Source organism: Andrena cerasifolii, chromosome 14, assembly GCF_050908995.1.
Source record: "Andrena cerasifolii isolate SP2316 chromosome 14, iyAndCera1_principal, whole genome shotgun sequence".
Classification (NCBI taxonomy): Eukaryota; Metazoa; Arthropoda; class Insecta; order Hymenoptera; family Andrenidae; genus Andrena; species Andrena cerasifolii.
The window spans coordinates 8522430-8549682 of record NC_135131.1 but is presented as its reverse complement, the minus strand read 5'-3'; the positions used below and the strand labels follow the sequence as shown (position 1 = coordinate 8549682).

The 27253-nt window shown below is 45.6% G+C and overlaps 1 protein-coding gene across 4 annotated transcripts; it reads right to left on the bottom strand.

Annotated features, from left to right (window-relative positions):
- Positions 1 to 37: 37 nt before the first annotated feature.
- Positions 38 to 27230, bottom strand: Rh50 (Rhesus blood group-associated glycoprotein Rh50). Of its 4 annotated transcripts, none has more exons than XM_076827188.1 (11): positions 26907 to 27230; positions 21355 to 21490; positions 20549 to 20608; positions 10155 to 10341; positions 8163 to 8313; positions 7476 to 7623; positions 6269 to 6487; positions 6107 to 6189; positions 2763 to 2906; positions 1272 to 1437; positions 38 to 888 (listed from the first exon to the last, which is right to left on the bottom strand). In XM_076827188.1, the coding sequence occupies exons 2-11, from the start codon at positions 21485 to 21487 to the stop codon at positions 731 to 733; spliced, it is 1449 nt and encodes a 482-aa protein (XP_076683303.1). In that variant the 5' UTR covers positions 21488 to 21490; positions 26907 to 27230; the 3' UTR covers positions 38 to 730. The 4 variants fall into 4 exon arrangements, with proteins under 4 accessions (XP_076683303.1, XP_076683302.1, XP_076683301.1 ...); XM_076827187.1 differs by lacking the exon at positions 26907 to 27230 and adding an exon at positions 22771 to 23055 and having other exon boundaries at positions 10155 to 10332; XM_076827186.1 differs by lacking the exon at positions 26907 to 27230 and adding an exon at positions 22771 to 23054.
- Between the last annotated feature and the right edge of the window lie 23 nt (positions 27231 to 27253).

Here is a 27253-nt window from a genome sequence, read left to right as displayed (position 1 = left end):
TCGCGTGCAAAGGAATCGCTGCGTTAATGAACACGCATTTGATGTATTTAACAAATGTTATATATTTTACAATATCGACGCTAGCAAATAATCGAATCAGAAACGTGTGTCACGTATGCTGCAGTAGATAACTAAAAGAATAGTTTACACATCTTTACAGGCGAGGTCGATAACCTCAGGGGGTAAAACAGAATACTTCGACAGAGCGCGCCATCTATCGGAACGTGACCAAAAGTGGCGCCCCCTTTTGAAAAAAAATCCTACTAAGCTTTTCCACGTGCAACGGGATTCTAGCAACTTTGCAAGGCTATAACTCTGTTGAAAGTGGAGTTAGAGAAAAATCGTGGAGGACAATTTTGCTCTGTTTACGAAGCTTTAGCACCTTATTGCAAGGGTTTTGTTTCAAGTTCATTGGTACGCTTGTAAAGTGCAGTTAAACTTCCTTTTTAAATAGGACTATATACATTTTTTGGTACAAATTGATTCCCCGTGTTATTCTGCGTATAAAATGTATGAGGCTATGTTACTGAAAACTCAATAGTTTACGAGATATTTCAATTTATGTGCCAAAAATATTCATTCGAAATTTTTTCAAAAGGGGGCGCCACTTTTGGTCCGTTCCGATAGATGGCGCGCACCGTCAAATCCCTCTGGAGGGTGCAAACTGTTTTACCGCGTCAACTTTATGTTTAAATTTTACGATTTTTGCATTTCTAATTAATTCGTCACTTCAGATGTGAGCCATCGGCAATTGGTCACCGCCATAGTCATGTTCTTCCTTGCTTTTGGAGTCATGAGAGCATTCTTCCTCCAGTTCCCAGTTGGCCTCGTCATCGAATCTCTTCTCTTCGGGAATCGAACCACAGATTGGCAAGCGTATTATTAAACCTGAAAAAGAATTGATTTATTTAGCTAAATGCAGCTGCAATATAAACTACCTACACGTATGAATCCGTAGCTTTTTTGGCAAACATTCAGGAAGGAGAAATCGGAAAGCATGACTCCCCATAGAACTCTTTGCATGGAAACACTTTGATATTTTCATAAGGGAATGTATCTCTGTTCATATCACATAAAATCTACAATTAAAATTGCTTAGATACATACAGAAAAATATCAATAATTAAAAGCTGTTTAGTTGCATTCAAGTATTCATCTTGTTCCTCAACTCGAAGTCAATTAAATGCGGGTTTTGCCTCTTCGAAAAGCTAGGTGGTCGCTACCCTGGCGTGCGCGTCAACCGAAATAATCCATATAAAAGGGACAACTACCTGTTACCAATCCAGAAACGATAGCAATTCCCAGAGTAATGGCAAGCGCTAATAATTGATAGCCGGCCTGCTGTCCTGCTGTCCTATTCAGCCCTGGCAGTATTCCATAATTGTCCCTCATCTCGGCCAGTCTTGCTTCAGAGCTCGGTGCCCTCGCGGGGAAGATCTAACACGAGACACCACCAGAAACATTAAAGAGATTCAGCTCGATGTAGGTACTCTATACCTCTCATCTTAACATTCTACCAGCTACAGTTTTTCAGAGCGCTGATCGATTCTCAGATTACACGCCCAACTCTATAAAAAAGAAAAAAGAAAAAAGAAAACAGAAAAATGCTCATTTACATCGCACTTTCCCACTTGCAGTACAAATTAGGGCTGTAACGAATATTCGAATAATCTAAGTATTCGAATATCAGAGAATTTGAATTTGTGATTCGAATACCAGAGAATTTGAATCTGAGATTCGAATACCAGAGAATTTTAATTGGAGATTCGAATACCAGAGAATTTGAATTTGAGATTCGAATACCAGAGAATTTGAATTTGAGATTCGAATACCAGAGAATTTGAATTTGAGATTCGAATATCAGAGAATTTGAATTTGAGATTCGAATACCAGAGAATTTGAATTCGAGATTCGAATACCAGAGAATTTTAATTGGAGATTCGAATACCAGAGAATTTGAATCTGAGATTCGAATACCAGAGAATTTGAATTTGAGATTCGAATACCAGAGAATTTGAATTTGAGATTCGTCTATTCGAATACCAGAAAATTTGAATCTGAATTTGAGATTCGAATATTCGAATACTCGAAGAAATGGTTGGCATTCGAAATTATTTGAATCATTCGAGTTATTCGTATTCGAAATTATAGGAATAATTACATCACTATTACAAATCCTCGTCGATCGTTCACCACAAGTAATCCTAGGTACACGAATCAAATACCATTCGACTAGAGACAGCTACCCTCAATCCCTCCTTTCAATCAACCCCAGTCTACATCCCTCACAATTGAAGTAATCCTCCGTAACTTGTAGCGTATCAATTTGCGCCATCGCCAATCGAGCACCGAGTGATGAATCGCGCTCCAAACACTGTACACCAAAGGAAGAGACCTAAGCCTCAGACTTTGAAACCGCGGGGCCCGCGGAGTAGGTTGCCCGCGACCCTTCCGACGCAAAAGGACATCCTCCTCGAAGCCGGAACACGGGCAGCAGTTGTGAGTGCCTCGCGAATGGCGGCTGGGATCGTTCGCTTCATGGTTAACAGATTAAGCAATCGCTGGTTTTTGCAGCGGCAGAATGGGGGGCAAGTTCGTCGCGGTGCCATTCAGCGTAGTTAGAATGTTAGAAACTCGCGGAGCGGGGGGGCGCCGGTCGGATACTTAGAGGAGCATCCTCCGCGAGGTTAATTACCCGAACAGCCCCGCGATTAATTCCTGCAACAGAGAGGACGCGGGGCTCGGGCGGGAAGTTACGTTACCTCGTAAAGGGAATAATCGTAAGAGGCTCCTGTGGCCAGGCCAGCCATGAGCGCGCCGAAAACGCCGCCGAGCAAACCGGGCATCCCGTGGAGATTGTGCACCCCGCATGTGTCGTGGATGCGGAGGCGCTTTTGTATCACTGGCTGAAACAGATCAGTCGAGAAAGTGAAAGACTCGTCCACTTCTCCTTGGTGGATCAGCTTTGGATGGGATATGCAATTGGTCGCATTTATACAAACGCAAGAAGATTGGTGACTGGTGAAAGTAGGTGGGTAAAGGAGATTTTGGGTGGTGGACGCTGCTAGTGGCGGACAGGGCAAATGAATCACTGCATTAGTTAAAAAATGTTAATGATATCGTAGTACAGTGAAAATATAACAGAAGTTTCAGTGTTACTACTGTATGCGACTATAATTTATGTTGTACTACTGTTTTAATAAAAAAATTTAATAAAATCATTTCTCGGGGATACTTTATTTTTAAGAATATAATAAATAACTCTGAAGGAATAATCCTGATTTTTCATACAAATTAAATTGTCTTCCCTTGTTTCTTGGCAATCAATATTTTTAGACCCAGCCCGCCACTGGATGCTGGTATTTGGAAAAAAGAAGAGGTGCGAGTAGGTTTGTATCGTTAGAAGCGTTTTGTGTTAGAGCTTTCAGAGCTTGAAGGAGTTTGTAGCTCTGCTTCTCCTTCCTAATAATAATTACGTAACGAGGTATCAGGATTCTTTAGCAAAGGGAGGTTTTTACGCGTCGGCCTCCGATTTCATTTACCTCTCAAATATATCCGAAAATCAAAGCAATATATAGGAGGCGGACACTTAAAAACCTCTCCTTGTAAGTTGAACTGGATTTCATGACAGGTGGCGCACGTTTTGTAAAATCAATCCGTTTAAAAATTGGTGTCTATGTAGACGCGAGCCTCCTTTTAGAAATGTATCGTGGCAGGGCTGCTTTAAGACCTTTAGAGGCCCTAGGCACTTAAAAGATTTTGAGGCTCCCTTATACAGGATTCTTAGGCACTTCCGATAATTTGACGAAAAAGTGTTTCTAACAAAACTTAGTTTTTAAAATTCAGAAAATTTCCATGGTGCTCCATCTGTCTCCTGATTTTCTGAGCAGGTGCTTATTTTGCTTACTGGTTAATCCAGCACTGTATCGTGGAAGGATCTCTGTTTCAGCAGAGAAAGGATATAATAAAGTTTTCTACTCTTTTAATCGAAAATTTAACCGAAAGCGGACGAGGCATCTCGTCGCGTACTTTTCGGAATATTGTATGTTCTATTCAATTTGAACAATCACTGATAAATACCGATAACGATACACCCAGGTTTCACGATTACTACCCCCTCTAAATTTCGCGGGAATTCTCGCCACACGTTTTTCAGATACGGCTGTATTTACTGTTATGCTTTTCAGTGACTGTGTTGTGGAAACCCGTAGATCTACGTGAGCGTTAAACAAGTGAAAGATAACAAAACAGGGAAATCTAAGTGGATGATACGCGCAGTGCGTTGAAACAATTTTTTTCTGTATATTTGTTCACGCCCGAGTCAGTTCCCAGCCGGGTGAAATACTGTTACCGCGTACGCTATCACTTTTCCCGCAAAAATATCAGTCTCCCCTGCGCTCGGTAAACATGTTTTCTCTTTGTTATCCTTGCAGAAAAACGTTACGCCCTTTGGAAAATGTTAAATACACGAGATCGACGTTTCGCCCGGCGTCGTCCAAGTTCCACTGTATCCAACTGAAACATTATTACCAATTATAATCCTATCCCCGTTTACAGGAGCGGATTTGGAGATTTGGCACCCTAGAACAACAAGCGTCTGCCGCCCTTTCCGCGAAGCATCATCAAATATTTTAATTCGAAAGGGTTGAATATATTTTAAAAATTAATTCAATATGACAACCCATGTCTGAGTTATTGCTAATTTGCTACGCATTGAAAGTTCTTTGAATCCACTGTGTTTCAAGACCACCCTTTCAGTTTAAGGGAATACAGCTAGATACTTTATTTCAGAACGAAAATCTGTGTTATTATTGTCGACGAAAAAACAAAAAGTTACAAGCAAAAACATCTTGCTATCTTTTGAAATTTCTTTCGCCCAAAATTTCCCGAAATCCGCCCCATTATCTCTCATTACCCTTCCTCACACTTCGTTCGTTTATCCCAAGTGACGAACGAAGTTTCTGATCCTCGCAAAACCTTCCGCGAAGTAAAGTCATTCTTCAACCCCTTCCCGCTTATTGTCCGTCGACATTCTCCGTTTTCGATTAATCACGGGTCATCTCGAGAGAGCAAGTTATTCAAAAGTGCGCTTCAAAGCGCGCCAAAGAAACCGCGCCCTGCCGAATATGCCCCTCCTTCGAGCGTACACTCTCCCAGGATCGAATTCATCGAGGCTCGCCTTCCTCCCGCGAAATTCCACTCGCGGAGGGCTGCATTAGCAATCGAATCGTTTTTCCGCGTCACCGAGCATCGCTGAACGGGCCCGGCACACAAAAGCCAGCGGGTTGCAGAGGGGAAGGGGCGAGACGAGGCAAAAAAACGCTTGCAAATCACTGTTGGACGGTTTATCCCGGGGAACGTGTCTTTCGATAAACGACAACGGCTTCGTTAAACTTTACGATGCCTCTCTTCCTCTCCCCCGTCCGTTGCACCCGCCACTCGAACGGACCGGGCGCTTTTGCTCGGGAATCTATTCGCTCCGGCCGCGGATTCCTTTTTAAACGATACCACGAGTGCCTCTCGGGGATCTGGCGAACGCGAAGGAGCCTTCACCGGCGGGGCTGTATCGCGCAAATTGCCGGGACAGGCTTCCGTCTTAATGGCGAGCCTCTGATTAACGCGCTTAATCTGCATTTGATTCATACGTCCTCCAGCTGGCGAGGGCCGCGGGGAGCAGCGGGGGTTGGCTAGAGTCGAGGAAGCTAGTCGAACGGGGAAAGAACAAAGTACATAAAGAATATGGAATTACCGTGCCTGGGGGACCGGGTCGGCGCGAATGAATCGCGGATGATTAAAAGAACCCCCCGGCGAAAAACTTCTCCGCGGTGATTGTCCGTCGCTCGCGGTCCCGCTAAGTCAATATCGGTCGCCGGTTGGTCCGAGGATGTACAGTGAGCCGCAGAATTATCCGCGGCCACCGACAGTGCTTTTCACCTCTGCGCGAACGTCCCACCATCGTCAAATGATTTCTCGTCGTCGGATACGATTATACCAAATGTCACGCCAAGTGTCAATTACTCCGGGTTCACCCCTGATTACCTCGCGATGTGCGTTGCAATTACCACAAGTTAAAAGCGACTGCTAGAGTGGAAGAGGAATCAATTACCGTGAGGTACTTGTATCCAAGCACGCTAATCACTCCTGCCAGCGCGCCCACCACCAGAGCGCCCACAGGCTCGCACATCATTCCTGTTGTTTGTTCAGAAAATTGTTGCCCTGTTAGCGTGTGCCCCGCGGAAGGACTGCTAATTAATTTATCGCGCGGTACCTGCAGCGGTGCCGATGGCCACGCCACCGGCCAGTGTCGAGTTCTGCACGTGCACCATGTTGAACTTGCTGTCTTTGGAGACCAGGGCCGAGGTGGCGAACGCGATCACGCAGCTGGAGCTGATCGACAGAAGGGTGTTTATGATCGCCCTCTGCTGGTCGTCGCCCTCCAGGGAGGCGCTGTTGAAGGAGGGCCAGAACAGCCAGAGGAACACCGTGCCTGTCGCGAGCAAACCATTGGTTTCCTTTTTGTAACGGGTGGACATCGAGGATCAAGTCGTGGGGGGGATGACAACGCTAGTTTTGTACAGAGCGTTCTGCGGGAGATAGAAAACGAAACGAGGTGATTCTGCGTGGCAAACTGAGACGAAAGCGAAGAGTAACGAAATTTAGATAGACGCTTCGTTTGCTAGCTATTAACGTTTGAAAACTGGGCGCAGGGGCGCCTGGAGAACGGCAACTCCGCGACCGCACGCGCTCCTAGTCACCTACGCGAGGCGCGTCGCTGCTCGGCGGGAATTTTCGAACGTTAATAACGAGGAAACAGAGCCTCCGAAGTCAATTCGTTACTCTTGATGTTCCTCTCAGTTTTTCGCGTAGAATCCCTCGATTCGACTCAACTGTCTGCCGCTGAACACCCTGTACACGTTGTGGAGGAAGAAAGGGCGAAGCAAAGCTCGAGCCGCGGCGTCCTCCTCTTTTATCGGTGCCACATGGACAGCGGGAAAAAAGGTGTGAACAGGCTAGTCGTAGAAAAACGGAGGACGGTGCTTTGGATGTGGGCAAAAAATGCCGACTAAGTTGCGCGCGCGTGGGGGATGAAAGGGAGCCCGAGGCGGTCGCGGTGCACCCCTTTATCGTCGGTGCTCGATTGACCGTGAGAAAAAAAGGCACGAACAGCTAGCTGCTGGAGAAAGATGGACGTGGTTGAGAAAGACGGGCGAAGCTGTAGACGCGTGGACGAAGAGCGAGAGGAATAGCACGCGTTTGCGAGAAGGACGAGCAAATATGGCGAAGCTCGAGCTGCGGCGGATGGGTGTTATCTTCAGGAAAGGGTGGACTATTTTCTAGAAGAAAGGGGGTGAAGATTAATCGGGGATGCTTGGACAGTGTGTCTTTAAAGTTGCGTCCAGCAAGGAAGATTTCTTAGAGCTACTTCATTGAATGACTTTTAATTTCACTGTGCCGAAGACGTTTGTTAAACAGACCAATCATCGCGAAGATGTCCGAGTTGTAGGACGGTCCCTCGAGGTGGTGCTCCTTCGGCTTCTGCTTCATCCCGAACACGAAGCTGACGGCCAGGCCGAAGTAAGCGCCGAAAGTGTGAACGAACATGCTGTCCCCGGCGTCGACGGTCTATCGGAAAGGGAACCGAGTTTTCATTTCGACTGTCGAGAAAACCGCGTGCCACCTTGTAAATCGATTCCCGCCAGAGGAGGAGACAATGGCGGGTCGCGGACCACTCCCCAAAGCGTGAAACAAAATCTGTCCCCACGGTTCTCGCCTCGTTTAGTCGCATACCGCGGACAGTTGACTTTATAATTGTTTGCCTCTCCGTAGGGGGTGGGTTATCTACAAGGGTCTCCTGCTTTCAAAACGTGCCCCATCGTTTCAGTCCATCCCTTTCCCCGCTCCATTGTATAATAGAAAAGCTCATGAATTTATAATCCACGATTATACTGTGCTTACAATTACCAACGCTCCATCCGCCCGTTTTTCATCCCCGGTGTGTTTCAGAGGCTTCGAGTTCCCAGTAATAACGCGTGCGGTAGTAAAAGTGGATGCCATAAACACTCGCCGCGGGTGGATCGCCGCGGGTGGATCGCCGGCGCGTGCTCTCCTTGGCGAAAATCGACGACAAGGCGGTCGGTCGGTGGCCGAGGGGGTGAACTTACCATGAGTATATGCTCGCCCACGTACTTGTTCACGGTGAACATGATCAGCTCGAGGATCCCCATGAACACGAGCTGTATGTAGGTCGTCTTACCAAGCAACGCGCCCATGGATATCAACGGGGTGGCAACCGCAACGTCCGCGCTCAGGAGGCTGAAAGTGGTTTCCAGGGGGTTGATGATCGATACGCGCGTTATTAACCTGCAGGCAGCCGCTCCGAACTGGAGATCAGCGCTCGTAACATCCGCGCGAATATATCGACGGGTTACGCGGAACGGGCCCTTTTAGAAATTACAATTTACCACCGTCGTACGAATATAGATATCGTTTAGGTGTTGCAAGAAACTTTAAGGGGTCATGCTCAGTCAGGAGGCCGAAGAAAAGGGTGGTCTTTGGAAATTTTTTACTCAAAAGCTATAACACATTTCTCAAAAAATCTTTTTTCCTTTTAAGGATTGCATTTAGTACCGTGCATCATATTTTTTTTGTTTAAAAATATTTATCAGTATATATTTATCAGGACCTTCGAGTGATAGACAATAACTCAGTTATTGATAAATATCTTTAAATAAAAAAAATATGATGCACGGTACTAAATGCAATCCTTAAAAGGAAAAAAGATTTTTTGAGAAATGTGTTATAGCTTTTGAGTAAAAAATTTCCAAAGACCACCCTTTTTTCGGCCTCCTGACTGAGCACGACCCCTTAAGGGGTTGCACAAGAACTGAACTGGGCTTCAGGACTTCTGGCTATTTATCCGTTTCGGAACATGGCGCTGACGTGGAATTATGAGTTATTGTTAGACAGCGCGGAGCTATGACGCGGCATGAAGTTTGAAGGGAAAGTGATTAGGGATGAGCTGGCGTTCACAGGTACCGCAAAGAGGATCGCGGCATGACAAGTGGGCGTTTGGATATCGATAGTTGTTCGGTGGTGAGAATAGAAGCTATCAATAAGTAATTGTACAGGCGTCGACACTTGTGAAGACCTTATTTCCAATAATGAAGCACTCTCTGTAACGAGATTCTGTTAACCGAAACGCTGATCTTGCGATTGAAATAAACATAAACGCCCCCGATGAATTTATAAGTCTCTTATTTATATCGCCACGTTGTTCCTTAAACTGTAAATGAATGTCGTTCGACAGAACTGTCGCTTCTTCTCAGTTTAGAGGAAATTAGGATTTCCCTTGGAGGAACGGGATCCCGGGAAACAAAGTGCCTGTGCACTTTCCGGCTTATTAACTATTCATGCACCAGGCCAAATACAATCCTACAAACTGGCTTTGGTATTCAACAGGGGCGTTCGCCTCGAATGCATTTTGCAGGGGATCTTGCAAAAATATCCTTCGACTTTTCAGCCAATCGAGACCTGATGTGTATATTACCGAGGCCGCGCGAGTTTATTCGTTTCCGATACACACGTCCCTGTAACGTTGTTGTTCTCGCGGCTGTTGACGACCACGCTGCGCCGCACAGAGTATCTCGAAATTTTTCCCCTGAATTTTAAATGTTCCCCCGTCGACGTTGAAAAAGATTTTAACGGTACTTTCCAAATTTCCCTTTAAAATAAAAGAATTTCCTCGAGCTTTGAAGAAAAACAAGCTCTATAAAAGCGAAGAATTAATTTACCTTTTAGAAAAGTTCAATTGTTATGGTGCAAATAATGTTATATGTTTTAATTACCACGTTTACTGTGCTAATTTCACGTTAATCTCGACTAGAAATTTGGTTAAACGGTAGAATTTTCAGCCACTCAGAAAATTCTCATTGCAGTGGTATAATTACGAAAGACAGAGAGAGAGAGAGAGAGCTATAGTAATTACTCTGTTTTTCATCCCTTTCCGCTCGAGATGTTCCCTTTTCTGTTTGGGGGTGTACAGAAAAACACCGTTTCCCATGGATTTCAAAAGTATTCCCTGCCACGAATCTCTGACATTTCACTGGCACTGACATTCTACGAACCACCCTACACACTGTCAAACCGTTACTAACCTTTTCAGAGACAGGTACGCCTTCTTGCCCTCCTCGATGTTCATCACCCCGTCGCAGATCATGGCTACCTGTACCAGGATCACGCCGACGAGGAACGTCAGCCCAACCGAGCTCTGCCCGTACCTCCTGAGGTAGGTCATCAGGAAGCCGAATCCGATCCAGATCATCACGTGGACATCTTGGTACACTGAGACGTTTTAGCGGCGGTCGAAAGAGCGTGCGTGTGTCGGGTTAGAAGAGAGGAAACAGAAAAGACCTTTTTTGTAAGCGCATGCTTTGTCTCGCGTGCGGTTAATGAGCGCGGCCGTTTTGCTTGTTTGCTCGCCCGCCGCTAGCACGCCTGGGCTCTCGTCGAGCGCTGTTAATCGCGCGTTAATTGATCGCCGCAATTACGCGGGCCCGGCGCTACCGGAGACTGCCCAGGGAGCAGGCGGTAGCCGTTTCTGCTGACCGATTCCGCAGATAACCGCAAACTTATACGTGAGACACTCCCTGTTCTGCATGCCCTGCCACCGGAATAATTCACGCCCTTGCACAACCCGTTCTCGTTCAACCCCTTCTCCCTCGCGCTCGTGTACACGGAACATTTTAATAAGGGCAGCACTGTGGATGGCGGTTTGGTGAATCGGAGGGAAGTTCGCTATTATTTTTCTCCTGGAGCATCGTTCGGCGCTCAATCACAGTGTCAGCGACTTTTGAGAACACTGATAGTTTATGGTCACGCGAGGGAGGGAAGGCTGAAGGGGCTGGTGAATGTGGGAGATGGTGGCACTTGTGGATGGGAAACTTTTTAAGTCTTGACACGTCTTTATATTTATTTTATGTGCGGGAATTTTCAGGAGGAGCTTTCGTAATTCTTACATGTTCGAGAGCCGCGGAAAAAACGAACCTCGGGTACTGGGACTCGAACTCGCGACGTTCGGGGTCTCCTCCGCGCTACTGGCCAGCCGTCTTACCAATGTCGCCAAAGCCGATCCTCGGTGTTCCTGATTGCACATAAGTATCTTCTGATTTACAGCGTCGATCGTATTGGCGATATCACTCGCAGCACTGACAGCGTTTCACCCTGAATGCTCCACGGTTATTACTAAGGTCTCGCGATAAAATTACCTCGCGATCGTAGGCCAGTTATAACCCTTCGACGTGAAATGTAATCGATTTGCCGCTGAACACTCATCCCCCTTTCGCGAAACGAACCGCGAATAAATCAAGCGAGGGAAGGAGCTGGATTAAGAGCAGACACTCCTGGCTGTATAAAATGTGTTCGTAAATCATTGAAAAAGCGGCTGGACGTCTTAGGTCGCGAGAGCTATCTTGAAACTTGAAACAGATGATTCGCGCTTCGCCCGGGGCTCATCCATCACGGGGGTGGCTGCTTGCACTCAGCGATTCGCACGTGAATGCGTAATAACCGTGAAAATCTTGCCCATCTGGGGTGGCGTTTATGCAACGAATGCCAGTTTAGTAAACGGAGCCGCTACTAGGTTCGAAGTATCGAATAAAATTTAAGCGATAATAGCTACGTGTCTTACGGCGCAGTTAAGGAATTCATGAATTATGCAACTATTGCTAAGAATATTAATATCTTGACAGTGCGAGGAATTAGACACTGATTTGTTGAATTGGGTCGGATCTCTGTCATCTGGGATTAAAGCGAATTCAAATGTTCGCACATCAGTAGCGATTAAGGGACCCGTGGCGCGCGTTTCATTAAAAAACATTTCCACGTTCCGGCCGGCAAGGTATTCCGCGATTTCCCTGGAAACTGGTCGGGGATCAAAGGAGACGGGGCCCGTCTCGCCGAGTGATCTATTTATTTATCATAGGTATCGCGTTGTCGCTGTCGCTGGCGCAATTTATATGCGGATAACGGATGATCGAGGAGTTTAGTCGAAATTCAAGTAGGTTGGAACCACATTTCATAACGGGGGAAAGCTTTTCTTCGACGCTCTCGGCCGCGCGTGCACCGTATCAATGCCGAAGCGTCGATGTCGATGCGGGAACTGTAGGACGAGGAAGCGAAGATTAAGGGGAGGTTCCGGTCTAAAAATCGATTTTTTTTTATTTCATTTTTCGAATGTGCAACCTTTCAGGAATATATGTTTAAAAGCGTTTTTCTCGAAACAGTGTTCTCAAAATCGGTGGGACCTGTATCTCCAAAAATTATCATCCGATTCGACTGAAACCTTTTTTATTTTGAAGAATATACTTCTAGCTAGGGAGGAAATCAGAAAAAAATACAAAAATTGAAAATTTATAAATTTTAAAGGCGTTGAAATGACGAAAAATATAGTGAAAAGGTGATTTCAAACTTCAAGTGTCGTTATTTTCTAAGAAATGTAATTTTTGTAATTTTTTCTGTTTTCCCTCCTAGCCAGAAGTATATTCTTCAAAATAAAAAACGTTTCAGTCGACTCGGGTAATAACTTTTGAAGATACCGGTCCCAGCGATTTGGATGAATTTTTTGACGCCTCGACTTTAACGACTCCCCAGTGCGTTCTGCAATGATTAATTATAAAACAAAAAATATATTTCTATAATTTAAAACATCCTTAATACAATGCAAAAAGTTCCATTAAATTATACAGAGTAGTTTTCCTTTAATTAATTCCTAAAGATCACCTATTTTGATGGGCTCTAGACCGGAACCTCCCCTTAAGAAGTAGGCTAGTGCGCGTCGCAGTTCAATTTCTTGGCGCCAGTCGAATATAGGAAATCAGTCACGACTACTCATCTCGTTTAATTCAAGAAAATACCTTCCGCTATCGTAGCAGATTCCAAGAAATGCGTGGAGAAAGTGACGCGTGCAAGACAAATGGGTCTTTGTTGCTGCGACGTTACTCAAAACCTATAAATCACAGAGAATATGATGAACACCTATTCCCACCGATTGAAAAAAGAATTTCACCGTGGAACAGAGGCGAAAGAGAACGGAGATCTATCTTTTACAGTGCATTCATGCTGGAAAACCGGTGTTTCATGCGAAATTATTCGAGGCGCGTCCAGGTAATCTATTTATCACTTGAGGCATTGCTGTTCCTGCCGTGACTTTTATACGGGAGAAGCAGCAACGACCAGGGAATCAAGAGTGCCCTTTTTTACACCCAGCTTGAGATCATCGAACGAGAATTTATTTTGTAAGAAATCGCCCAAATTACCTTTAAATAATTTAAGGACGGCCCCTTATCTGAACGATCTACTAAAAGAATTGTCAAAGGAGCGAGTTCCTTGATAGCCTAGGGTAATCTGACACTCTTTCAAATTCCTGGGGCCAGAACGTTTCATTAGACTTTGTTAAACTCCCCGGGAATTCCTAGATTTTTTCAAACTGCTTAACGGCACGCCGAAATTTCTACCAAAGTATAATCCACAGCGGAAGTTGGCGAAAGTGGAAGCAGAGATGGGCGTATATTGTATGAAACTTAGTCCAGGCTTGCATTTCCCGGCCGCCGTTTAAAAAAGAGCCGCCGAATTTACAATTTCCCACACTGTCTTTTATTTCTTTTCTTTTGCCCTGCAAGTATAAATTCATCAGTAAAGTATTTCTGGCTGGGAGACTCGTTAATGCAGCTGCATCGGTGCGGTGGATTTAATTATTCATCGCCAGATTAAAGTAGACACTGGTTTGTGTAATTTTAATGAGAGATATTTGATATTTCAATGATGAATAATTGAGGAGTTGGCAAACGGTGGGTGAATCAAGGAGGGAATGGTAAAAGCTTTAGGTGCCAAAAAGATAAAAAATATTCTTTTTAGTGGAGAAGAGTGTGAACTCCATGCGGAATACTGTGGCAATAGTTATAACCGCTAGAATAATTTATTCTAATCGCTAGAGCTATCGCAAGATAGAGTTAAAATCGTGAGTGAGTGAGAAAGTTCGTTGTGGTGAGAAGCGATGAAAGTGCCAGCAATCTTCGGGGCCCTAATCCTTTTATTTCCCTCTAAATCTGTAAAGGTTCTATACGCTGAAATTCCATGGTGATAAACGCGTGACAAACGATGTAAGTGACAAAATGAACAGACGCGTGTTTTTCGTTCCCACTGAAAATTTCAACCACTGGCACTTACATCGTTTACCATTTCAACTCGTCAATTAACAAGCACAATACGTTTCCGCCACTGGCTCGTTTTGCTAAACGAACGCGAAGAAAGGACGCGTCATTCTGCTCGTTATTTAAAGGGGAAAAGACGCTGATACGGCCGCGTGTTCTGTAGGTTCCCTTTTATTTTTACGGTATTTTCATGCTAACCGTTGTATCTCCATGAGAAGGAAATTTCGTCTGCGTCGCACGAAAAGCGATTTCCATAAGAAAACACGTATACACACGTCGGTCTCGCCGGCGCACACGTAACCAGCACACTAAAATTTATAATCTTTGAAGAGCAACGGGATTACCTTACCAATTACGTTTCCCAGCCCGGAGCCGGATTTTGTAATCTACACAAAGTATCACTTTGAAATTCAGATTCGCCTGGCTAAAGTGTTGACCACATGTTCGTCTCTAGCGCAGTTCGCGGGCACCGAAACTCGCAAGATACAACGGCGCTGGGTCGTCGTTTATGCGTTTAATAACATGAATAATCAGGTTGTCATCGCGTGTATGATTAAGACTTTCCAAACCTGCGTGCCATTTCTAACTGGAAAAACTAGCGACTATATCTCTGCCTATCAGTTCGTTAATCCGAGATAGAGATACATTCGAGCGTAACAAAGTATTCCATAAGAATATTTAAGGGGGTATTCTAGAGGGGTGAGATCCTCTATCCTCTTTAGGGACGACGCTGAAGAAACTACACAGTTTTTACCGATGAGTATTATCCACGCGTATTTACTAATATTTCGGTAAGTTGTAAAAAAAAATTCAGAAATATATTACAATAATTAATGGGGATATGGGTTTTTCTTAAATCTGGTCCATCTTTTTCGTACACCTTCAGAAAACATATAATTCTAGCGGAATTAAGTTGAAAGAGTTTCTTTCACATGTTTAAAGCCGTTTAAAGACGATAAAAATGAGTTTAAATTCCAAGTCTCGCCATTTTCTGAATTCTTGATTTTTTTTTAATAAATCTGCTAGAGGCTACAGTCACACTCTTACTGATTAAGAATCCTTTTGGGTTGTTTTTTTTAGATCAGCGGAACAGCCGGAATCGTGCGCGCCATGAGACAACTGTTTGTTACAAGATACGACCCATATTTCCATTAATTATTATTATACATTGAAATTTTTTTCACAACTTGCTGAAACGTTAATAAATGTTTGCTCATCGGTAAAAACTGTGCAGTTTCAAAGGCAAAGCATGGTCTTCTAGACGAGAACACCCCCTTAAATCTAAACCCTACTGCTCGTATCTTCTTCAATTCTACAAAATCTCAGGGTATCGTTTGACAAAGTCCCATTCAAATTCGCCAAAAAAACTCCCGCTTTCGAATCTCAGCGTCGAAGATCCAACGAGGGGTTGCGGGCACGATCCATCTCCGATGTGGCACGAAAGAGATCTCGCCTCCTCTTGGGGATTTCTAGGATTCTCAAAGATTCCTGGTGCCGGGAGGCCAACGGGTGCTCGGGTTCACAAATTACCAAACGCGGGTACAACCAATTTGGGAATGGCGAAGGTAATCGCGGCCGAGGGGCGCGCGGGGCAGGGGGGACGCCCAGCAATACGATTTCGCGTAACACAGTGCCAGCCCGTATCTCACAAAGAGGTTTCTGGTGTAGTGGCGCGACGTTAATATACGTACTTTATCCGAGAGACTCCGCGGAGGAAGTTAAGGCACCCCGACCGACGACGACGCCTCTTTGCATCGTTATATAGGTACACGAGTTTCTCGGAATATTACGCACGCGTCTGTTGTTATCTTTCCGTGGAGCGTGTCTTTCTTTCACCCCCGTCTCGCCGTTGTTTCAGCCTCCTCGCGAGCCTTTGTCGCGGGGCTAGACACCCCTCCGCTTGCTTCTGCGTGCAAGGCTTTCCGATTAACAGGAAGGAAGCCTCGAGGACATTCGTTGCCGTTCCGAAAATACGGTAAATTACAGCAGACGCGGCACTATTTATATTTCGACGACCGATCACGCGATTACTGGTAGACAATCTCTATTCAATCGTCAGTGATAATAGCATACAACCGTTTCCCTCGCCTCGAGGGCAAAAGATTGCCACGAATCCGTGGGATCTATTATTCTCGGGTTCGAGCGCCTTTATACCCTTCCCGGAGCTCGTTCCTCGGAACCAGATGCAGCCTGCACGCGTGAAAGACAAACGAGACGGGCGACGCGGAAGGGGCGGCGAGAGCGGGGGCCGAGGAAGACGAATAAGGGGAAAAAGGGGGTAGGGCACGAGCGGTGAAAAAGAGCGAGTCCAAGAACTTACGTGTGTACGTGACCGGCAAAGAACTCGGTTTTCCATTTAGATGAGGCGAGAAGCTGTTCTGCCTGTTACCGGCGTCCGCCTCGGGGGCGTAATCGAACGTGGCCAAAAAACCACAGAGGAGGAAGCCCTCGATAAAGAGGAGCACGATCGCGTGCGATAGGCTGTCGGTCGTCATCTCCTCTCTCCCTCGACCTCTTCCCTCGTCGAACGCGAGGAATAACAGCCCCGCGGAATTACCCCCAGCTGGCACCCGAGGGTGACTTTTTCCCTCTCGCCTGGCTGTATCTATCTGCGCCAAACCTTCCAGCGGAACTCTATAGAAGACGCGAGAATCGTTTCTTCCGAGAATCGTTTCTTCCTCGCAAGAGCAGCCGAAGAGAGCTCCTCTCACCCCGCGTCAGGTTTTTAACCTCTTAACACCGCGATGCATCTGGGACGCGCGTCGACGGGCACTCCGCAGTGTACGCGCGCGAGCAGTAAAGATGCACAACTTTGGAAACGTCCCTCGTCACTTTCCCCGCACTTGCAGAGGTGTCAAAGGGCCGATCTTCGGGTTCATTTAACACACCTCGGATTCGTTTGGCAGACGCGCACCGGCGGTTCCCTGTGGCTCAGACGATCGCTGGCCGTTTATTGGGATCCGATCTCGTAACTCACACGGTACTCGAGCCAGAGTGCCGAGGATCGGCGAGCTTTCGCGTCCCGAGGCACCCAGTCCGCGCGTGGGGGAGCTCTTTTGAATATCAGATAAAGACCGGGAGGAGGATGTTAAAGAGCAGGAGGTCAGGGCAGCTGGTTCTTTCGGCGCGTGTTCCTCTGTTATCACCGGCGACTATGTTCGTCGATGCGGAAGCCTTCTAATGAATTCGATTCCAAACAGCAGATCAGTTCCCCCACCGGGGACGAGTTCATTTCATTCTATTCTCGCGCAGTGGCGTTTCACGCGAAGTCTAGCGTGCTTCGGTGTAGCTGGCGCAATAATCCCACCATCGGTGCTCGTTTCCACGAAGAATTAGCCAGGCTAATTAACGCGGCGGACTCTGCGCGCCAATGTTACGTAAGAGTTTAATGGCCACCTGGAATATTTCACTGATAAGAATTACGATCCATATTCAGATGGATGCCGAAGAGCACACCGCGGACCACGCGCCTGCACTTCGTCACGACGTTCCTTTCTTCCTCCATTATAATGCCGCGAGCAAGGTTCAAGATCTCAGATAGATGTCGAAGTACACGTGGACATAAGATTATCGGATTAACGTCGACGTAATAGGACGCGCTGTGTAAGTCCCAGTGAATGCGGCATCGTAGTATCGCGACCCCGGGGCTTGCCTCTCCAGGCAGCGAATGGGAGAAGCGATTTTTGAGGGAGTGGAAAGATGTGTTTCCGTCCGGGCGGAATTTCGGAAGCATCGAACAGCTTTTCGGGGGGTCGAGCTTTAACGTCACGCGTGTCGCGCGATACGGTTGTTAACCCCCTCCGGTGAACACCTAAATTCACGTTTTATGGATCCTGGCGCGGGGTCGCGCGCGAAGGAACTCTCGTATCCGGAAAGTTTGGCCACCGCGCTGTTCTTCGGCGGATAATGCCAGGAAGGAAGCGCGCAGGTTGTTAACTCTGGGTCCCTGCTCGCGTTTTGGGGCGTAGGTTCGAACTAAACGACGTCTGCGATCGTCTAACCCACGAATTCTATTATTTTCCGCCGCGCACTGGAACACCTACTATCTTCGAATTCAACGTTTCTTTCAGCCTGCCTATTGTTACGCTGGAGACTTCTTTATACGCGCTGCAATGCGGCCGCGAGGCTTTATGCCTGTTAGTCTCGCTGGCGTGCGAGTAATGTCATTTGATGTCATTAGTATCTCCTGTCAGTGGCGCGTTTAAAATTTAATCTTGAGGGAGCCGAGTTCAATGGATAAAGATATTTGTAATGCAAATTCAATAAAATTCATTGGGTGATTATAAAAATTATTTTAAGAGTAATATTCAGTTTTCTTTGCTGGTTACAAAGCTCTTGAATTACTCCAGTCGTGGTTACATTAATCTCCTTTTTCATTTTTCTTTGGGGGTGTCTGAGCCCCTTGGTCCACTACCCCGCTGGGTGCGCCACTATCTTCTGTGTCTTTTGTATAATTAATATGGCTAGCATCACCAGTAGGTATCGATAATGTTATTGATATGATCAGTAGCACTCATGTTCCTTGCGTTAGTTTAGTTAGTTAATGAGCTGATTGAGAGGATTTGTCCTTCAATTTCGACTTCAACATTATATTATATGTCACTTTAATAAAATCGACTTTGACGACGCGCTTAATCCCGTCGTAAACTCACCCGGTCGCCATATTTCATGGGAATTATTAATGGTTATTAGCCGTAGCGTTAACGCGATGTTATTCAGGATCTGCTGAGCGACAAAGCAAATAGTTCGAGTGTACGCACGGATTATTCGCCCGGCGTTGAATAAACGTTCCAAAAGGCCAAAGAGTAAATTAAATTAATGGATCCCAAGGAAGGCTGCGACGAAGTGGATTTATTATAAAGCGAGGGGTCCTTTTATGTTGCCAATGCCGCGCAGCGTTGACATTAACGGCGATGTTAGTCCTCTTTCAAAGCGGGAATGGAGGTAACAGGTTAAAACGTTAATTCGTCGAAAGTCAGACTGCATAAAACTGCTATAAAATTAATGCAGCATAATAAATTGAAATGAAAGTACACGATGGCCAGAAATCGGGTTTAATCCGCCACTCATACTCCTCTACGTAGGATCGTAAAGATTTTTAACTATTTTCTCAACAAACGTAACGACTTTCAATTTATTTTCTCTGTTGCATCATACGCAAAGCGATTCTATACCCAAAAAATGAGTCAAAACTGTGGAATACATTTTTCTCCTGCGCATCTACCTTTTCCAGAAAGATGTCTTCGGAAATGACTAATGTGTACGTACTACTACCACAGTGGTCTGACTAGCGCACGACTGAAACCCCTTCGCCAGTCTTCGAAGCCACGTTCCTCGAAAACAAAGGCGGTAACGAAAAATCTGTACTCCACGCTTTCGACTCGTTTTCTAAGGAAGAAAACGCTCCTTCTTCCCTTTCATCGCGGATTCCATAGCGCAAGCGTACAGAGAACGCTCAAGTATCGAGGCAGATCGAAGAGTGTTCGAAATGATTACCCGTTTAAGGGGGAAGGTTACACACAAAATTTTGGAAAATTGGTTTTTAAGATGTTTGCATATTCCGCTAGCTACATCTTTTCTACGTATTTTAAGCGCAACCGGGCCCTGAAATTCGAACAAATGAAGGAATTACAGTAAAAAATGTACGAGCCTGCACATGCGATCGGATAACGATGTCCAACTTTAAACGCGATTTCCAAGAAACTACGTTTTTCAAAACGGTGAACATAAAATCTGGAGAACCGCTCGAACGATTTGAATGAAAATTTACAGGGACTTGCAGGAAACTATTCCCCTCCATGTATTGGCAGCACATTTTCAATATAAATTCTTAAAAAAAGGATAAAAATATTTTTCCTAGGAAAAAAGGAAAAGATCAGAAACATCAACATAAAAATTGTATTGTATTAATTTGTTTAACAACATTTTGCTTCCTGCGCAAGATGGATACTGTCTTACAGATTATAAGAATGCCTATACTTTGTGTTTTAGGTAATTCACCTGTCCGGAATCGTGTTCACCATCAAACGGTGCATCGCGTGCACGCTCTAACATTTATATTTATAACTTTTTTCCCTATAAATATATTTAAAATTTTCTTTTTGCGCATTAAAGCCAACGAAATGACGCTTAAAAGGTAAAATAAAAATCATCTCTTTATGCATTTCTTACTTCAGAATGTGCGTTTCAAGAAGGGCCTGATTTTGGGCTGTTGAGGGTAACCTACCCCCTTAAGATTCGTTCTGCCCCCCGACTTCTGCTCATCCCGCGGACCGGAGAATTCTAACTAACTTCTCGCTGGACGAATATAAATACGGAATCAAGTAATTCGATTTACTCACTCGGGTAAATCCGCAACGAGTCTTCATTTGGCTTCCCGGTCGGTCGCCCGTCGTGGTCACCTGAAAGTTTAATTACTCTGTAATTCCGCCAATGACAGGCGTGGGAAATTTTATGAATTCCGCGAGGTCCGTCTCGGGACCTCTGCCGCCCCCCCGTCTCTTCCCTTTCTCGTTTTTTCACTCGTTACGTTCTCCTTTGACTCGGAAATGAAAGCGTAGCCGTCTCCCGATGCTCGCCGGCCGCTCGTAAGTCTTTGTTCAAGTGCAAACAGTAAAAGCTCGAAGGGGACCCTTCGGAGTACAACTCGGCGAACCAAAGCGGAACGTAAGCGGATCCTTCGCTTTTTTATTGGGACGTAAGGCGCGGCAATTTTGCCGTAACTCGCGCGGGGATAAATAAAAGTAAGAATGGCTGGGGGGAAACGGAGAATTATTGTTTCCTTACTCCGTTAATTTACATCCCACGATCTTTTTCATTAAACGTGTTTCCATTTCTGCGGACGAAACGAGTGTGAGCGCGCGTGCAAGAGTGTTTGAATTGAATTATTCAAAGGAGGAGCAGGGGAGGTTTGAGCACCCTTAGAACTGGCTTGCGCACGTGCTCGTGTGGTTTAGAATTTTTTTTTATTTTTTTGACAGGCGTGGGGATATGAATGTTCAAAGATGAATGCAAAACGTGCGCACACGATTCCGAAACACGGGTCTCATAGCGTAGAATGTTTAATGATGGGGGAACACGCGTGTGTACTGAATAAGTTACAGCGTTGACTAATTATGGCGGCGGGCATAAATAATTGCACACTGACCTGCGCTATTTTTCAGCAAATTAGAGTTCGCTTCTGGACCGTACGTCGTCAACACTGACAGCAGCACGATGACGACGATTTGCACGAGGAAGAGCAGGCATACTTGCTGCTTCTGGCTCCCCGTAGAAAACATTCCCTGTTTAAGGGGGACACAGTAAAAGACAATTGTAATAATAAATACCAATAGCTGCGGCCTTCAACGACCACTTGATTCTGCCTCGACTATAATATTCAGAGCACTCGGCCAACAAGATGTAATCTTTACAGATCACCTTAACGTGCTATCACTTTTATCACAGATAATAAATAAATCCCGAGTGCTCCGAATCGATGGAAATCAGAGGTTGGTAGAGTCAATCAATCGCGGCAAAGTACCGTGACAACTAACATTATCTCTGAACCCGATTCTATCGAGCTGATTTCAGATTATACTTCTCACAAACTGCCTTATATTCGTTAAGGTATATCATCGATGAGATTCACACAAATTTTGTACTGACGTTGGTAATCGAGAAGTAGAATTACCGTTGCATGTATTGAGGACCTCGCAGCGAGAGGGGTGGAACTGTATTTTTGACAGTTTTTGAGTTACGACGTGTAGCATACGTAAAAAAAATTTTACATATAATTTTAAATTGGCAATTTATTGGAAATCAATATTCCTGCGCCAAAAATAGAAATAAAAACTTATCAACTCGATAACTGCTACTTAATCTGCGAAAATATATATTTATCAATTAGTGTTCTCTTTTTACTGTTAAGTCAAAGCGGTAATATTATAAACAGTTTTTTTCTAATTTACTCGAAGTTGGGAAAAATGAAGCTGCGCCCTTCGTGCTGCGAGCTCTTCAATTACAATTAAATCTTCACCGATTGTAACGTGCCAGCGCGATTGTTTTAAAGCCTAATTGAAGATTCCTGAACGAAATCACGGTACATAATCTGTTAATCGTTCGTAGAGATAATATTTGCAAGGGGAATCGCGCGGGCAGAGCGGCAACGATAGGGGGGTTATTCAGGTTTAATGAGATCGCATAACACTAAAGCTGAAAATCCACTAGCGTCGCTCTCGTTCGCGTCGCTTTCACGGCACTTTATCGTTCCACCTATCGACGGAGTGAAGTTATTGAATCGAATTTTAAAAACATCTCCATTAAAAATCGAGGCTCAAGTGGCCACGCACTTGCACAGTTTTTCAATCCCGATTTCCGCGGCAACGAAGGGTCGCGCGGGGAAACCTCGTTTCACAATTTCCATTCGTTTTTTTTTTTTTTTCACGCGGAATCGTTGTGTCCGCGTTTCCGCCGTTTATCCCGCCACGAAATTCGCTGAAATTACGCCTGCTGGAGCCGCGCGCGAGCGTGGAATTTCTCGCAACGCGATTGTCATCGGGTTTGGCGTTCGCGCGGCTAATACCTTTCCCATTTCGATCTGGACGCCCTTATTTCGTGGATCAGAGATGCTCGTTCCTCTTCGCAGGCAGTCGATCGTGTTTCACATGCTCGCGCACAATACACGCGCGCGCACTCGCCGCGACACGTCGCGTTTTTATCGTTCCTCGATTTTCTGGAGAGCTCCAGCGACGAAGCTCGGCTTGGCTATCAGAGGTGGGGAACTTTAATTCGAGGCCCGATGGCGCGCCGTCGGAGGGGGCAAGGATCTATTGGGCAATTACTGCGGCGATGATCGTTAACGGAACGAGGGAGAGAAATTTCTTATCGAGGGATTGCGACGACACGGGAGTTTCTAATTGTAAATTAACACTTCTGAATTTCGACACTCTTGAGAGGTTGACGTAACAGTGGCAGAAAGGGGCTCTTTAGTTACTCCGAAGCAGAACGAGGTTCCCGATTTTATTGAGGGTGAATGACACTTTGTTTTACTTCCCGGAGTGTCAGTCCAGTGGGAAATGTCTACGTGGTTTTCCCGCAAGTCACCGGGTGTATATCGGATGAAAGCTTCTGGGCCGCGAAATTCTCGATTTCACCCAGAAAATGGAGCAGTTGCCGATATTGTTTATCCGTTTATTCCGCGCACGATTCAATTACATCGCGATTGGTCTCGATTGACCTCGTCGTCTAAATCTCCCCCACGGATATATACGTTGTCCCCTTAATGCCGATGCATTTGACGGTTGCATCTCTGCTGGACTGTGTCGCGAGTCAGCTTCTATACACGCGTATTTTTATACGCCGCTCGATGAAAGATATCCGATGGTATAAAGCGGAGTTATTGCTACTGCTGGCTAATCGATGGGCGCGGCAGACACGTTCGTAATAAAAGGATTGTAAAATATGTATCTGATCGAGCATCCGTCAGTGATTTAATTGGTCATGTTAAGCTGATACTTGGGCAATTAATTGGTGCTGGATATCGCGCGGGGGTAGTTAGAACTGTTTCGCGATAAATAGATTGGTACTTTCCCTTTTTATTGACGAGTGCTTGACGGCTCATCCAGATGCGTTATCGAACGTTCTCCTGTTTCATGCCAGCCCCGCGATGCAAGCTTCAAGAACCATTACAATTGTCATAAATAATGAGGAGACTGTGAATGACCGTGCAAATCGTTCGGCGACCAATCTGCAACAATCGCGGCCGTATCGATCAAGACAATTCCTCGGCCACGATTCAAAGGGGATTCCTGTCACGCGATTGTCTACAGAATTCGCTCGAATGCATTAGAAATAAGAGGGACTTCCGACGACCTTGTTTGTGCAACTTCACTGGGAATAATAAAATGAAAGGTGACATTTTTTATATACAGCCGTGGATCGATGGCCGTGCAATGAATTAATCGTAAAGGGACTATCAAATGTGACAGCGAATTAGCGCCACCTGAATCGCGTCGCGTAACGTATTCGAAAGAAATTTTGAATATCCTCGAGTTAGGTACGCGGTATGATGCACCTTAAATGCAAAAGTATTTTACCAAAGGCTGCGAATGGAGAGGAACCGTGCAATTTCATTTCCAGAGGAACGTAAGGATTAAAAGAATCTATTTAGAAACGAAGGTTCACCGGTGTTGTTCGCTAATTATGAATTAAGGGATACGCTTGACCCCTTTGTGCTCCCGCTGCTCAGACGAAAAGAACACGCTGATTGCACGCGGCACAATTATTTCCACGCGGGGAAGTTCGCTGTTGCGGGTGGAATAGCTTCCCGATGGGAACAGAGGCAAATCACGGCTGCAGACACTGCAGGGGATTATACGGAAACTGCTTTCATAAATTATGCGATTTATCTTAGAGGGAGAGCGCGCGGGGGCTTCTTCTTTTATTTTTTTAGAATAACGATGAGCTCAGTAGCTAGAATAACCAACGGAGTCCCTCTCGCGCTCTTCCTTTTTTCCGGGAGGCGTGCACTTGCCCCGTCTTCCCTGGGAAGGAGAACGAAAATCAATTTGCTCCGCTCAATATTGGCTCGGCCCAATATTTTCTTGACCATCGTGGGAAAATCGAATTCACCTCCTTTTTAACGACGCCTCGCACTGCGAGTCACAGGCTCGTTTAAATCATTCGATTTGTTGTTTCCCTTACACCCTCGAACCCTTTGCTTGCCAGCTTAGTGGCGACGAGGAATTTGCGAATGCGGAATATTGTAGTTGACTGAATTCGAATTGAATTTTAAGAATACACCTGTAGTTTTGATGGCGTGTATAGACTATGAGGCAAACAAAAAATTATATACGTGTTTCACCCCTTCCTGCCACTTTCCTAATTTCCCTCGTCCCGAGGGAGCACCGTTCGACGATTCTTAACGATTACTCCCGGCGATGGCGAACCTCTCGATCTCCACCACCGCAAATATGGATCTCTTCGAGACACTCTTCCAGCTGCGAAAACACGTTTCACCGCACTCGCCTCGAGATCCAGCAGCACTGCTGGTTTCCACTGGATCCTAGACAAGGTTTATATAAACTCCGCGGGATTGCCAACAATTGGCCATTTTACATAATTCCGAGAGTGGCTCGCGTCCTCGGGTTCTCCAGAAATAGGCGGCTCCCCGGGTTCGAGGATCCCACGGCGACGCGAAATTCTTCGTGCTGAAACACGAAACCGCCTCGGCCGGCGGCAATTACCGGGGCTAATTGAAAGTAGGCCTGCAGAGAATGAGGATTTATTGTGTCCAGTGCGCTGCTAAACGCTAATGACCGGAGACCACTGAGGGCGAGAACGGGGAGAGGGTCAACGAGTGTCTGGAAACGGTTGCGAGCAGAGGCTGGAGACGCTGGGGCTGGCTCGAGACCAAGAAAAGGGAGGATGAGCACCTTGGAGGGTGAAATTTTTAATTCACTGCTGGGAGAAGACTGTCCCTTATTCCAGGGATTCAGCTGAACCATCGAAAACGCCCGAGAAGGATTTGGAATCGAGCTCGTAATTCGGGGAGCTCGTGTGAGGATTGAATTAGGGGTGCTTCAGAGTCCTCGCGGAGCTTCCGAGAATCTTGGGGTGTCTTGATTAGTGGCAGCCTCTTCTTTTCTGTCTTTGAATAAATTTCATGTTTTCTGAGATGCAACGAATATTGACGCTGGTTTGGTGAGATACATCGTGGAGTTTTCTGACATGTGCCGAGGTTATCTCTGGACTGCTGGACTCTTTTTCTAGGCACGACTCTATTATTTATTCAAATCACTGCTATTCAATTTCGGGGAATCTTCGACCGCCCCATTTGCCTCCGAACCACCCAGCGCGCGTACAAACCACCGGGAATTAAGTGAAATTAGTCTTCGAAAAGTATCAACACGTGAAACGTTAGCTATAAATCACAGTGAATTACAGAGGACTAAATTCCTGCTAATTAGACTCTATTTACAGATTCGATTTAATTTATCCGGACTCCGTATTGACTCTCTCTGCTTAATTAACGATGCGTGGGATATTTAGCGAATCTAATTACAGTGAAGTCGGAATGTGTTTCCTGTCACAGAAAAAAAGGAGAAGCGCCGCGATCTTTTAAATTTTAATATGGAAATTTTCTGGCTACCTGGTGTAATTGCACCGATATTTATAATTAATATTCATAATCGTCCCACCTTTATGAAATGTAATTTCAATAAAAAGGTATAACACACTTTCTCCAATAATTTCTATCCATTAGAACATACTACCGCGTCAGCAATCCACCCACTAAAATCCCACCAACATTCCTCATCCATCCCACATCCTAATTCTCAATTTACACATTCTTTACACCCTCGATCAGTTTCCCATAAAATTTTCCTTTCCTCTCGCCCATTTCCCTCCCCTACGCTACCCTACTACGTTCACCACACTCCATCCGCAGTCAAGCTCGTTTCGCCAAATAGGAGAAATCAAAGGTACAACACTCTTCGCTTAAAAGCTCCGCCATTAAAAGTGTCCCCACGAGCAGGGGGCCGTTAAAGCGACCGTAAAGTTCGTTCGCGTTCTGGCGTGGCCGATTAGCCGGAAAACAGGCGATCGTGATCGATGTCGATCGATAAGCCCGCGAACGTAACGTAACGGCGATCGTAGATGGAGATATTTATTATATTTATGAGCTACTTACCGGAGCACATTTCACGGGGGGCTTACCGTGTCTCTCCAGAAAAGCCTCGATGGAACTCGGCCGTCGCGCGCTGTAATTTATGCCGTCATATCGGCAACTTCTACCCCTCGAAAAATCGCGCTAAGCCGATCCTGCACGCTGGCGACAAATTTTCGAGAATGCCACCGAATTCCTCCCTCGACGAAAATCCGATTTGGATCGATCCGGCACCGCCACAGCGGCGTATGAAAACTGGTGAACGGATAACACTTCTCTCTTTCTTCCGCTCGAATTACGAAGATTTGCAAAAATTTACGACGGCGGGGACATTAATAACGACACTGTGCCGTCGTAGACGGGCCAAGCGGAACTGACGACGCAAACAGACTGTCAA

Coding starts and splice junctions, on each gene's coding strand:
- Rh50 (XM_076827186.1), bottom strand. Junction 10,342..20,548: donor CTCGTTGCGGATTTACCCGA/GTGAGTAAATCG, acceptor AAAACGTCTCAG/TGTACCAAGATGTCCACGTG. Junction 1,438..2,762: donor ACGATTATTCCCTTTACGAG/GTAACGTAACTT, acceptor GTCTCGTGTTAG/ATCTTCCCCGCGAGGGCACC.